General features: G+C 36.4%; 1 protein-coding gene across 2 annotated transcripts in view; it reads right to left on the bottom strand.

The window, feature by feature from the left end:
- Positions 1-14,234, bottom strand: part of PPP3R1 (protein phosphatase 3 regulatory subunit B, alpha) — a 41,543-nt gene that overhangs the window by 11,414 nt on the left and 15,895 nt on the right. The window contains exons 1-2 of one of the 2 annotated variants that reach the window (XM_041125151.1): positions 8,157-8,189; positions 5,940-5,979 (exon numbers count right to left, since the gene is read on the bottom strand). In XM_041125151.1, coding sequence (XP_040981085.1) covers positions 5,940-5,952 — 13 coding nt within the window. In that variant the 5' untranslated portion in view covers positions 5,953-5,979; positions 8,157-8,189. Of the gene's footprint in view, positions 1-5,939; positions 5,980-8,156; positions 8,190-14,234 lie in introns of those variants that run through there. The other variant, XM_030021884.2, reaches the window with a different exon arrangement.

The raw sequence follows: 14,234 nt of genomic DNA on the forward strand, positions 1-14,234 counted from the left end.
TGTTAATTACTCTTTCTCCACATACACACACATCCAATTTCATAGCTCATACAATCAATTCCAGTTCAACTGCAATATACAACCAGGTACAGAAGTTTAGCACCAGTTTCTACTAGAAACGGGACTGCAAATGTCTCATGCCAAACCTTGAAACATTCAAGCAAAAGGACTGCCTGCACTAGAGAGCTGAGAGAGGTTCTACTCTTGCGGAGGGTGGGGGGGGAGGTGGTGGGGTGGGGGGAAGAACAAGTCAAAGAACAGTACTGAAGAAATTAGTATCTCTGCCAAAAGCTGAACAAGTATCAATCTCATCCAATATTTTGTTTCTGGCAATGGACACACCATGGATGAGAGTACTTGGGAGGAAGAAATAATGAAAAACTGACTATATGATAATTTCATATCAGAACAATTTCATTATTTTTTTCCTTAAATATATTGCAAGCACCTCACCTACCTTTAAAATCCTTTCCACAAAACTGAAATTTAAAAAGCTTATACACTTTAAAAAATTCTTATTTCAGTAACATCTTCGTCTTCATAAAACAGCTTTAAAAATAAGAATATAAAACAAGGGATTAATGCATTACAGTATAAGCCTTAAATTTGCATAATTTTTGGCTATTCTTTCTTCCTTCAATTCAGTCATAATTTCTGCTGACTCCCTCTGCCTGGGCTAAACTTACCTAAAAACCACATAGGTTTTGGAGTTTGTTTGATTTGGATTTTTTAAATAACAACAGCATACATTTACGTGTAACAACAGATTTCAATAGCATCCTATTCATTTTTTGTTCAGATGTCCTCCCCGAATGCAGATATACAACACTCCTCACCTATGATGGATGTGCCCCTTTTCACAAGACTGCTTTTTCTTCAGTATTTAGCAACAGACTTTCTTAAAATTTCACATCGCTGTCACTGAAGAACAGAGTACTTAATTGAATTTTCAGAGCCTGAACAAAATACTTCTCTGAAGGCTCCTTACAGACAGCCTAGTGCCCACACAAATATCCTGAAGCTATACTGGAAATGCAAGGCACAAGATAGTTCGGATACAGTGAAGGTTTCTGAGCTGGAAGGACTGATGGTGGCAGTAGCAGACAGAATTTTACAAGACAAGCTCAGGAGACCAGGACAGAGAAGAAAACACTAAGAAATCCAAGGAGGTCCAAGTCCACAACAGTGTAAACAGGGTGATATCATCGCTGAGCAAAATAAGGAGGATCAAGCTTTGTTTACATCATTTGAGGCAGAGTTTGCCTGTGACTCATCACAGCAGTCTGAGCTTCCTTGAGCTCTGGCCGCAGTGAGCGTTCCTTTAATCTCAAACTCAAGTTAGCCTTTTCTGTGCTTTGCTCACCAGCTGACATGAGGCTCTATGCTTCCTATGCTTTTCAGCAGAATAAGAAAATATCCTGTCAGCTTGGCACTGATGCCTGAGCTTACAAACATACTAACTGGCTAGAAATAATACCTGTTAAATGTTTTTCTTTAAAAGGCTTTGCTGGTAGCCTGGTAGAAACATCAAATTGTCCACTGTTTTATTTATTGTATAATTATTGAATAATTGAAGAATTTATTTATTGAATTATTTAAGTTTATTTCATAATCCATTTTGAATTTCATTCACCTTGTAACTAACACAACAAGGTGGCATTTTTTAAGCAGTGCCAGTATTAAGGATTTTTTTTAAAGAACTATCAGTATTTTCAAAAGATAACTCTTCCATCCAAGTATTAGAATTCTAGAGCCAACAATACCTGTGTCATACCTTGAATTCATTTGCATACATCTAAAAATATGATGAATCGGGTTAAAATGCAAGAACTCCACTCTTCCAAGAAACTACATGCAAATGCTCTGTGAAACTGCCATTTTAGTACAGTAGCTTTATCTGTCAACTGGACACTTATGTTGATACATATTACTAAATACCACACTCCCTTCCCCAACACAGTAACAGAGGATGATCCATAAGTTTTAAAACAATTGTCTGTTTCAAGCTGTTACTCACATAACTGATGCTCAGATAGTATTGTAAAAAGCATTCAAGTAGCAACTCAAAAAGCTTCATTAAAAGCCAATTTCTGGAGTGCAATGTGCTCTACATTGAAAAAAGTAATTTCAGAAAATTTGTTTTAATGATACTTTTTCTAGTCAACGTAAAGGTGCGTGGCTAGTTTGCTATTAATATGACAGTCAGAAGTAGAGTGCCTTAAAAATACAGATCTCTCTGAAATCCACTACATTCAGTGATAGTTTTATGAGGATAATTGCTTATGTATTCAGAAGGACTGTACACCCATTGATGCAGAGTAGACAATACTTACACAGGCATTTGCAAAGTGTACAAACCTTAGAAAAGCTGTACATGTCTCAGCAAAGAGGTGCTGGGCACTTCTGAAATCTAAGTGTTTATCTAAATGTTTAAACCTGTATTTAAAAGGTTGGCATTTCAGATATTAAAATACTGGCTCAAAGTTATAACTAACAAAAAACCACCAGAGTGTGGTCACAGAGAGCCTAGTTCCCACATATTTTTCTAATATGAGATTATTATAAACAAGAATATTGCTAAGGTATTAGAAGAAAAAGATTTTTGTAAATAAAACATGTTCTGAAATTTGTTTTAAATGTTTCCAGGTTAAAAAAAAAATATTTTTCCCCTATAAGAATGGATTGCAGAGACCTCAAAGACAGACAGACCTTCAGCAAAAGCTCTCACCTCTATCTACAGTCTTGTCTGATTCACGAATATAATGTTTCAGAGTAGCAACCAAGACAGCCATTTCAGTCTTGGAGATCAGATTTCAAAAAGATGACGCCCTTGAGAACACATTCAACCACTTGTCTTGTATATGCTTACACACAGCTGGCCTAATCCTTTTCATGACTTCAGATATGTCAGTTACAATCTCCTAAATTAGAAAACAAATACTAGTCTCCTTATCCTAAAAACAAAACATACTATAAAATATTGTTTATACTATAAAATACTATAATATAAATTACTTTCTACTATAAAATATTGTTTACTATACTATAAAATAGTTTTCTTCAGCTTTTTGCTACAATAGAATTTTCTTATGGACAAGTTGACATAGCTCGGCTAACATCAAATTTTCAGTGTGTAAAAGAGCACTAGATTTTCAATAATTTCTCAGACACAGCACAGCTGAAAAACAAAACCATACTGTTTTAAGGAATACAAAAATACTAATTCACCCATGAAAAGAACTAATGTTCTAAAATGAAGGGTAAAAAGAATATTAATGGTGTGCATCCTCTGCATAGCATCCTGAATTTGCTTCCTGTAACTGCCAACCTGGAAACAAAATTATTCTTATAAAAACCAGACACCAAAATAGTGACTGCAGTGCCAGGCAGAGGTTACGACCCAATGCCACCGTGCAGACAGCATAAATACATTATTGCTAACTGCCAGTCTCCCAGAAGTCTAAACATTCAAAATCCTTACCAAATCATCTTCAAAAACACTGTCTGGTCTTGCCTTGAAAAGCTTTTGTCCTGTCAGTGACAACTACTTGGAAGTAGCATGAACGTTTAACATTTGAAGAACAAGGTGAATACCTACTTAGTGGACTTATTCACAGACATGCTACTGTACATATCTGTGCCCACCCCCAAAACCCTGCTCCTTCAGGATATTTAGGCATGCAGAATCTTTAAGCACAGTACAAACATTGCAGCTATTAGGCAAAATAAAGCAAAGGGAAGCCAGTAATAACTACATCTCCCCTAGTGCATGTAGTTATGATGCCCTGAGAAGCAGCTGACTTTCTCTCTACTGTGAGAAGGGCCATCAAAGCAGAAAACGCTTTAATCATGCAAAACCTCAGATTTACATGATGATATCCTCAACATACAGTTTAACCACAGAATATAATGTGGAAATCTTCTCTTTTTCTGCAAAAAAATGGGGCAAACAAGCTCAGTAATAAATCTTTACGTTGGCAGTTGCTACCAATGAATATAGCTTGTCCTGGAATCAAAAGTTAAGGATGGCAACACACTGCTTACAACTCTGCCAGAGACATATCTAGTTAAAAAAAAAAAAAAAAAAAAATTCAGAAGCCAGTTCATCCCTAAGCAAAAACTGACCAATGGAGCAGTAACCTAAGATTGATATACATGATTCAGGAGAAGACTACTGAAATCTTCATCAAATATGAAACTTTCACCCACATATCCATATTTAACAAAATATACACTGAGAACACAACACAGCAATGCAGTGCTGTGGCTAAGATTCTCAAGTGTTTACAAACTAATGACTCAATTTATAATTCATGTGGACATGTGTATTAGGCATAGAGGACCTGCAAATTACTAGCTGAAGCCTCATTTCTCTGAAAAACATATTTAGAGAAAGATTCCCCCATAATTATTTATTTCATATTACTGTTTGACTTATGAGAGCTGGAGTTCAGTTATGACTAGCATTGTGAGAGCAATCTAGAAGACAGTTCCTATCTTAAAGAATTTATTATCCTGTTTAAAAACAAGATCTGATTCACTGAAGATGAGGAATTTTATCAAGCAGTCCATAGACACATACACAGGTCTACACATGATTTAGTGCTGAAGAAAAACATTCAAGGAAAAAAGCTGTTAAAAGTAAGTATGCTTAGCATAACACCACAGGCACATTTCACAAGACAACTGTTTCTTTGGTCAGCTTTAGGCAAGAAATACTTTGTTATTTTTACGGGGTAGACTAACCCCATGAGACAGAGCAATGAGTTTTATGCTCATGTGGCCAAAAGCGAGTAACAGTGTTGTGGTTTAACCCCAGCTAGCAACTGAGCACCACACAGCTGCTCGCTCACTCCCCCCATGGTGGGATGGGGAAAGAATTGGAAGGGTAAAAGTGAGAAAACTCGTGGGTTGAGATAAAGACAGTTCAATAGGTAAAGCAAAAGCCCTGTGCGCAAGCAAAGCAAAACAAGGAATTCATTCACTACTTCCCATCGACAGGCAGGTGTTCAGCCATCTCCAGGAAAGCAGGGCTCCACCATGCGTAACGGTTACTTGGGAAGACAAACACTGTATCTCTGAATGTCTCCCCCTTCCTCCTTCTTTCCCCAGCTTTATATACTGAGCATGACATCATATGGTATAGAATACCTCTTTGGTCAGTTGGGGTCAGCTGTCCCAGCTGTGTCCTCTCCCAACTTCTTGTGCACCCCCAGCCTACTCACTGGTGGGGTGGGGTGAGAAGCAGAAAAGGCCTTGGCTCTGTGTAAGCGCTGCTCAGCAACAGCGAAAACATCCCTGAATTATCAACACTGTTTCCAGCACAAATCCAAAACACAGCCCCATACCAGCTACCATGAAGAAAATTAACTCCATCCCAGCCAAAACCAGCACAGACACCAAGTGGCCTCTCACCTAAATGCCTGGCTGCAAGCATGCACAGAAAAAAATGCTCTTTCAGCCTCAACCTCTCTTTCCTCTCAGGGTGGAAAGACAGCTTAGGCAATATACTTGACTCCTAACATAGCACATGCTGCACCACAAGCTGTTCCAGATCTCTGAGGAACTGGCACTGGGACTGATGGAAAAGCCCTACCAGTTGAACTACCAGTTATAAAGCTTCACTGTACAGACATTGAAACTATTAGAAGTTTGTTTCATATTCTGATGGAAAAAAAAATAAAGAAAAAATCTTCATAATTTTTTTTTTTAAAGATGGACTGATTTTTTATTTTACAGTCTAACAGCAAAAGCTGTATTATTTCCAAAGGTAATATTTCACCTTTTAATTTTACTCTTTTGGTTAGTATATAAACTGCATAACTTTTTAAGCAGTAATTTCATACATAAAAGTTGTACCTATGGATCTCCACATAAGATTAACCTCCCTAACAATACAATGTAGCAATTAAAAAAAAAAAAAACAAAACATAACTTACAGTGCGAGCACATTTCCAAAGGGTAGCTTGCCTCATTTCCCTGAAACACAAAAAAAGAACAATGTTGCAATTATTCCCAAGTTAGCTTAGAGGAACTACTTTCAGTTTCAGCACTGTAAAGATCTCGGGCAACTCACATTGCATGGTTATTTAAATATAAATATATATTTTAAACCCAACAACCATGGACAGTGTTATATTTGGATAGGTCTATGTTACCAAAACATACAAAGAAATATAAAACCATTGAGAGGTCTCCTCCAATGAGAACTCCTATGAAAATATCAGCAGTCCACACAGTGACGGTAAGAACTTCAATCTCATATTCTGAACTTGAAAAAACAAACTCACTACCTATATATTGTGCAAATACTACTTTTCAAGTTAAAATATTTAATTTCAAAAGTTCACATAATCTTCTTTACCATTTTATTTTATACACAGAAACAGACATGTCCTTATGAATTACCATGACAAACCTTACTCAATTAGTATAAGAAAATCATAGCATATTTTCTCACCTGAGCCACCTGCCCACTCCCCCCAAAAAGGATTCACACAGGAAGAATGATGCAAAAAAAGTGGTTTACATGACCAGAAATTCAGATGTAACAGTTTTACATTTAAATATTTTTGTAATGTACTACGTTAATATGTTCCTGTTTTGTAGTTAATGGAAAGTTAAAATAAGATTTTAAACCTTGCTGCACTACACCACAGTCATAGCAAGAAAAATTAAAACTTTGAAGGTACAGTCACTCTGAATTTGCACATACTTAAATCTGCAACTACTGCAACATGAACGCCAAAAGAAACTAACATTAAAAGTTGGTATTTTTTCCCAAATGCCTCACTTTGAGCCAGAGAAGATCACAATACACATATGCTTAATATTTTTTCAGAATCAGTCAGCTAAGAAGTGACCAGATAACTGAAGAGATTCATAACCAAACATCTTCAAAAAAATTATTTTTAAGGGAATGTTTTATACAAGAAAACAAAACATATTTAAGATTAGTCTAAGACATTATATTCAGCGGTGATTCCCTTATTGTGTGGAGTGTAAGGGGTTCCATAGCTGAGCACTTGCACAGAAAGACTCCTCAAAATTATACCAAATTGAACAGAAATACAGAGATTACTTGACAGAAAAAAAACCAAGAAAAAACCCAACTACATTTAGCCTGGAAGCACGCAACTGCATTTCCTAATAAGGACAGAAAGGGGCAGAACAAGTAACTCATGAATCTAAACATGCCTGAGACGAGATATGGTGTTGGGGAGGGGGGTTTTGCTTTTTTTTTTTTTACCTCCAGAACACATTCACTTTGCTTATCTCCCACAGTCCACAAGCTCTCTTGCTTCTTTAAACAAGTTAATACACTTGCTTCACAGGTAGAGCAGAAAAAGATACAGCCTTAACTTCTTCCCCAATGCCTACTTACGGCAAGACAAAGTAGCAGAACAGAAACGTAGATGAGGACTGTCAGGTCCCTAAAACCTCAAACAGCTTGACTGAGATATTCTACAAGAGAAACTTATTCCGCTGTGGCAGGGAATCCAGGAGAACGGTCCCACATGGAAAAACTTGGATGGAACCTAACCACAGTCTTAGAAAAAACAGTGAAGACCAAAACAGGTAGTAAAAGCCTAGTGTATGTATATAAAAGGGTAGGGGATTTAAAATGGGGGAAAGCAGAATTTTGAAACAAGAAGAAACAGGAACCAGGGGATCCAGCTAGGCTGCTCAAGACACGAGGTCATGAAGAGGCAAGAAAAACACCAGACTGGAAGGCTGCAAATTAAAGGAGAAAGTTGAATTAAAACCAGTGCACTTACGCACATGCACACACAAATATACAATCATAACTACATCAGATAACTGTTCTAGGCACATACATCCTTGTTCAGGTACCGGGAGAAAGTTAATTTCTAGTACAGGCTACTGAAATCAATCTGCCTAAAGAAGCATAAAACGCTTCTGAAAATCAAGCAGGAAAAATTAAAAACGGGAATAACTTTCAGTCCACAAACTAAGTGTAATATTTATAAGGAGTCTTACTATGCATCTAGATGCATATGCTAAGCTATAACGAAGTTATCTACATGAAGTAGCCTAAAAAAAATATTTGGAGAGCAGAGAAAAAAGTGAATAAACTTCGACTTAGTTTCTCTGTGAAACAGTTACTGCTAAAAAGAAGTGTTAAAAATACTTACCTATCCAGGACTGGAAAACTTGGATATCTACAAGAAATTAGAAAAATCTAGTAAGTGACAATGTACAAATTACATGATTATTCAATATTTGCTACATAGTATTTAAATAAGGTATTTTAAAAATTAGTTACCTGCTACTGATGTGGTGAGTATTCATCTTCACAGAAGAATCCAAAAGTCTACAAAGTTTTAAAAAGATTTTAATTCCCCCCCCCCCTTTTTTTTTTTTTGGTACAAATAAACATTCAAGCTACTTATGCCAAGATTCCTGTTTGCACAGCTGTGACCTGGACAAACACAAAGGTGTTCCTCTATACCAAAGACTTGATCCTCAGAGATGAAGATTAATGACTTGGTCTTGGGGACAGGCATACTCCGAACAGCAGTAGAAAAAGGTCACTTATTTGTCCCCAGATACAATCAGTGTGTGTACATGCGCTATGAGATACAATATAAGCCCTGAAACACAAGCACTAAATAGGTTGAGTATATTCTTGCTGTTTAAGAACAGGTAGGTAGTAAGACAGAAGGCCTAGAGCTATATCCACATTAATGCATTATGAAAAAAAGCAGGGAGGGAAGCACAGCTATGAGACTTGATAAAGTAACAAATGAGCCCTTTAAGGAAAGAGGAAGAAATATCAGGTACACATTTTCATCTGTACAGTTTTAATGCAAAGAATTACCAAAGTTTAACACCAGGACTAGGTAGCATTCTAAAGAATTCTGGAAAATATTACTTTGTGACTGGATGCACTAACAGAAAATTTGACAGTAACTGCAGAAGATCATCATAATTATAAACGTTATTCAGCAAAATAACACTGCATTGACATATTTTTTTATTTTATAGTTTTAAGATAATGATACTCATTTATAAAGACAAAAGTCACTGTAAAATCTCCAAACAGCATGTCATTTCATCTGACACACAGAAGTTGATTTATACAAATGAACGTGTAGAGTAACAAGGTTCTGATACAACTTAAGATTGCCAACTTAAACTCACAATATTAGTATTTGCTGCCAGATATATATTTAGCATACCTCACATGAAGTGAGAGTATCCTCTCATATACACTCTATTAGCGTATTTAGAAACAAGCAACACATGGTTTGTTAAGAAATGAACCTTGTACGGCATCAACACTCCACAACAGACTTACTTGGCACCTATTCCTAGCATAAAACATGCTTTCCTCAGCTGCATCTGGGTATTACCACCATACTGCTGGAGTTCAACTCTTTTCTCTGAAGTTACACAATTAGAACAAGTGGCTGGAATACTATGGATATTTTGAATAGCCTTATCCTTTCAGAATAGTCTTGAAATTTTCTTGAATGCTGTTAGATCCCTACAAGTTAATTCCTGGTTAAACAGCAGCAAAATCATGACTTAATAGACAGAAGTAACTACAGACCAAGGAACAGTCCAGAGACTACTAACAGAAGGCTAACCAAATTATGAATATTGCAGAAATATCAGTTTACTAGAGAGAAGTCAAAACATGTCACTGAAGTATTTCAGAGATTTATATGACATGTAGTTTGTTTCTTTAAGAATAAAAGTGTTCTTTGCAATTTTATTCTCTGCTAATTATTCTCCTTTTCTCCTTTCAGCAGCTGTGCCTTTTTACTGATTAAGGATAACCCTGGACTTTAGTCTTTATTTCTTCTGTAGGTTATCCATAAAAATGCGTTTCTTGATTTCTCTTTCTTTGGCAGTTACTTCAAATACTAAATAGCTCTCTCTTCTTAAGATCAGTTTTGTACATGCTCCTCCAAGGTAGGATAGTTAAGGGCAATTATCTCGACAAGTTTCCTCTTAGTGAAAGGCATGAAGAGCTGTGGATAGAAAATTAAAAAAAAAAGGAAATTTGCAATTAGCAAAATCAGCAACAGAATCTAAATTCTCAGCTGAAGTTTTCTATACAAAACAGCTTGTACGCAGTAAGACATCAGACTGCAAAAGAGTTCTTCAGCATACATTAGTAGAAAACACTTTCTAGATCTGCTCAATTGTATGTTACTTTTCTGCATGATGTACATCCTTTTATAAATAGTTCAGAGACTTAAATTACAGTGTCAGCCTTCAACTAGTCTTCTGCTTTTATAAAAGCAGAAAATGTGTTTAAATTGCAGCAAGCCACAATGTCACCTTAGGACTCATCTCAAATTTAGTCCTCAAAAGGTGGTGTGAGGGCAACTACAAATACAAATGAACTCCTGGAACAGTTTAAGAATTACATTGTTTCAAAACTTCTGATTTGTTTACATAGCCAGACAATGAATTAATTCAACAAGTGGCAGGAGTGGTCTCCTAAGATCTGTTTAGTACATGTACAGGAATAGTTGTCCAAGATTCAGTACAATTTTTGCAGCAACATACAAAGAACTGTAATAAGCTCATCCTTGTTGGAAATTGCCTCAAAGATGCAAACTGCCTTGACGCTACAGTTGGCTGTTAAACCTGTGCACCAAAGCTTCCCACAGAAACTGAACATTACTAATGTTTCTGTATTTGTGGTTCTGACGCATGGGCACCTCATGGGGTGTTGTCAACACACTATATATGTTGTGCTTCCTGCATTTGCTCCTGCACCTTCTACATTACTAATTATCTTTGTTAGCACAGGAAAAACTACAGTGTGCAACTGAAAGAGTTAACCAAGACATGTCAGCTGGGGGTCAGAACTAGGGATTATCAAGATAATCAACTTCAATTCTCAAATTACACAAAAAGCTGTTTTCCATCATCCACTACAACTAGAAAAGAATGGGAGTGTTAAGAAGAAAGGTGGCAGAGGCTGGCAGCCAGCATTTAAAAAGAGCCTACTCAGAAGACCCTTCTTCCTCTTCCACAAACATACAAAATGTTTCTCATTCTTTTCTCATTCTTCTCCATACCACCAAAATTAACGATTAATGAAAATTACCTGCTGCAGAGAATTCCTCCTCCTCCTCCTCCTCCTCCTTCAAGCTCGTTTTCCATGATGTATTGCCATTTCCATAAAGCTTTAACAATGAAGAACTGCCAGCTTGGTAAAGAGAAGTTTGGGGTTGTTTGGTTTTTGGTTTGTGGTTTTTTTTTGTTTGTTTTTTTTTTTTTTTTTTTTTAATGACCCTTGTTTAACAAGTTACTAGAGCTCTGGCTGTGATAGGCTGGCACTGTATTCTTCCTCAACAACCACCAGGCAACTTGGCAAACTAAAATGGATGGTATTTGTTATCGAGGCTGCAAAAACTTTTGCATGAATAGAATATACCACACAGACACATCCACAGTGGTTTAAATATTTGTTAAAATGAATTTCAGACAAAGCCCACAGGCTTTAAGCCACTTAATATTAGAATTTCTGAATTAACTGATGGTCAGAAAAATATGCAAGATCTCACCTGCTGTAATTTGTACATTTCATATGCAACTTACCAGAGCAATTAAAGCCTAAAAGAAGTTTACAAGAGCACAGATGAAAGACATGCCCAAAGTTTCTATAGACACCACAACAAATAAGGCTTAAAACAAGACAAACAGGAGTAAGGTTTGACTGCAAAAAAAGCAGCAATAAAAACACCTTCATCTACCCCATTCAGAAACAGTGTGAATACACTTTGCCTTTTTTGGTTAAATCTGATTAGAAAAAAACAAAACACCCTCATCAAACAAACTACTCAATACAGAGAAGTTGTGTCTTAGCCTGAGAGGAGCCTGTGAATCCAGGAAAACGTGATATTGATTATCTTCCAGTATATTTAACAGGAATATCTATCTGTACACTACAAAAGGAAACTTGTTAATGAGATGTCATAGATAAGATTGCTAGGGAATCTGGCATTTGTGTTTGACTCAGAGTAATTAAGTCACCTTTCAGGCTACTAAAAGAAATCTACTTTAAAGTGGGATATTAACACAGTTACAAGACTGGACTTAATTTAAGAGCTGATAATAGTGCAGGCTAACTGCCAAAATTTAGAAATTAACATTTAAAACAACTTCGTGACTTTTACATTGTTTTATGCAAAGCAACTAAGTACTTGCTTTGCATAAAAGTAATCCAGGCACAGAGAGTGCAACTTCCCCAAATACTAGCTCCTCGGAATTAGCAGCTCTCTAGCACAAACAAGACTTCTACTCAAATACTAAGAGAATAAGTCTACCTCTGAGGTTCTTATAATCATACCAACGTTGAGCCAGATATTGTGAAGCAGAAGAACTAAGCGAAGCCAAGAAATTAGAGGGCATGAAATTGGAAAACATGTAGAAGTTCAAGCAACTTAAGAGCACTGACAGTTTCACTGTTGACCCCAAATACTCAACCTAGTTTCTAAGATCATGACCCACAGAAAGAATTAAAGAAATACATAAAAATGCCTGACAGCCACCTCACATTCAGCAAGTTCCAAAATTAAGTATCTTCAAGCAGTATACTGTATTACACTTCCTAATCTTACATCATTTTTCCAGGCCATCAACAAATCCATTCACTCTTCTGTGGAGCAGCCTAATTCCTTGCACCTCTAATCCTGAAGCTAAAATAGTATGACAGCAGTTTAAGATGCAAGACTTCCAAGCTGAATCCAAGACAGACAACAATTTATTGAACCTTCACAATTACAGTTTTCACAATCTCAGCTCTGCTTATGCCCCACTCATTTTTGTAACCAAAGCTGTGGAACAGTCCAACCACATAGTTCATAGCCCTCATCCTGTCTGTCCAAAAATCCAGTATAGTACCTGAAAGTTGGAAACCATCTCATTTCACTTCTCACATTTGGACTGTCAAATCTGGGCACTTTGTTACCCATTGGTAACATTCAGTGTTTTGTGTGAACATTCAGTTGTCCACATGTGCAATAGAAGGAATTAAACAGGTTACAAACAAGCAAGGAATTCTTACAGGTTATCCATATCCAGAAAAGCAAGGGATTACAGAAAAAAAATAAGGAAAGAAAAGGCAAGGAAGAAAAACACAGAAGCAGCAATAATGGTACCAGGTAAGTAGCACAGACCACAAGTGTGACAGTAAAGGAGTTGGCCATTCAGTTGGTACTGAAGAGTTGTGCTCTCCCACTCTTCAAGTAAAACTTCCCATTAAAATCAGTAATTTATTATTATTAACAAAACTCCCAACAGCTAGAATTGCCATCCCATATTGAATTCAGAGAATGGCGTGGGTCATGAAAGAAAAACAGAACATGGTCTTGCAATATGTTAGCAAAGAATAAACAGTATTTTTATGGAAGAGTATCCACCATTTGTTTCTTTAATTCTTTAGTCAACCAAAACCAAGGTGCATATTGCAGCAATGCATACAGTTATTTTTCTCCCGGACCTCTGAGCACAAGATAGAACTACAGCAGCAAACCATGAAATTTATGTGTTGACCTTAAATCTTAGTGTTTAGTTAGTACTTCCTATGCACTGTTAAGAGTTCCCTAGATATACAGAGATAAGGAATGGATTCAACATCCACCAAGTTTTAGGATGCACCCTAAATATTGAAAAAAAAACCCCACACTTGAACTTGCTTTGAAGTTACTCCAAGTGGTTTTGGGACACATTTGCTTTACCAACTATGACTGTTGGTCATTGGGAAAACCCATAAAGCATGAAGGAAAAAAAGCTGCAGGAAGGCTATTTATTCGAGTTACAAGAGTTTAGTTTATTTAGGAACTTATCTAAAGATTTTTAACTTCTCTGACTCAGCTACAACCCAGTACTTGAAGCTTCTCATTTTGAAGACACTTAACAAAACGTATCCAATAAACAGAGAAACTGAAAACTGCTATCATCTAATTTTTGCACCTTAATGCAAAAACATACATATTTTTCAACTCTAAATTTGCCAAGGTATTGCTTAAGTGTTCTCCTCTACTTTTTATTCACATACACAAATATTATCCACATGTTGATTCTTCAAGAGTTGAAAAATTGAGAAGCATGTTTTTAACGGCCCAGATAATGTAATAACTGAAGTGTCAAATGCTTTAGAAGGTCTAATAATCTTTTCTCTTTAAAAAAAAACAAAACTAAAAGAACTAGAGAAAATGGACAAGTTTCATTTGGGATTTAAAAAA

This window comes from Aquila chrysaetos, chromosome 8 (genome assembly GCF_900496995.4).
Source record: "Aquila chrysaetos chrysaetos chromosome 8, bAquChr1.4, whole genome shotgun sequence".
Lineage (NCBI taxonomy): Eukaryota > Metazoa > Chordata > Aves > Accipitriformes > Accipitridae > Aquila > Aquila chrysaetos.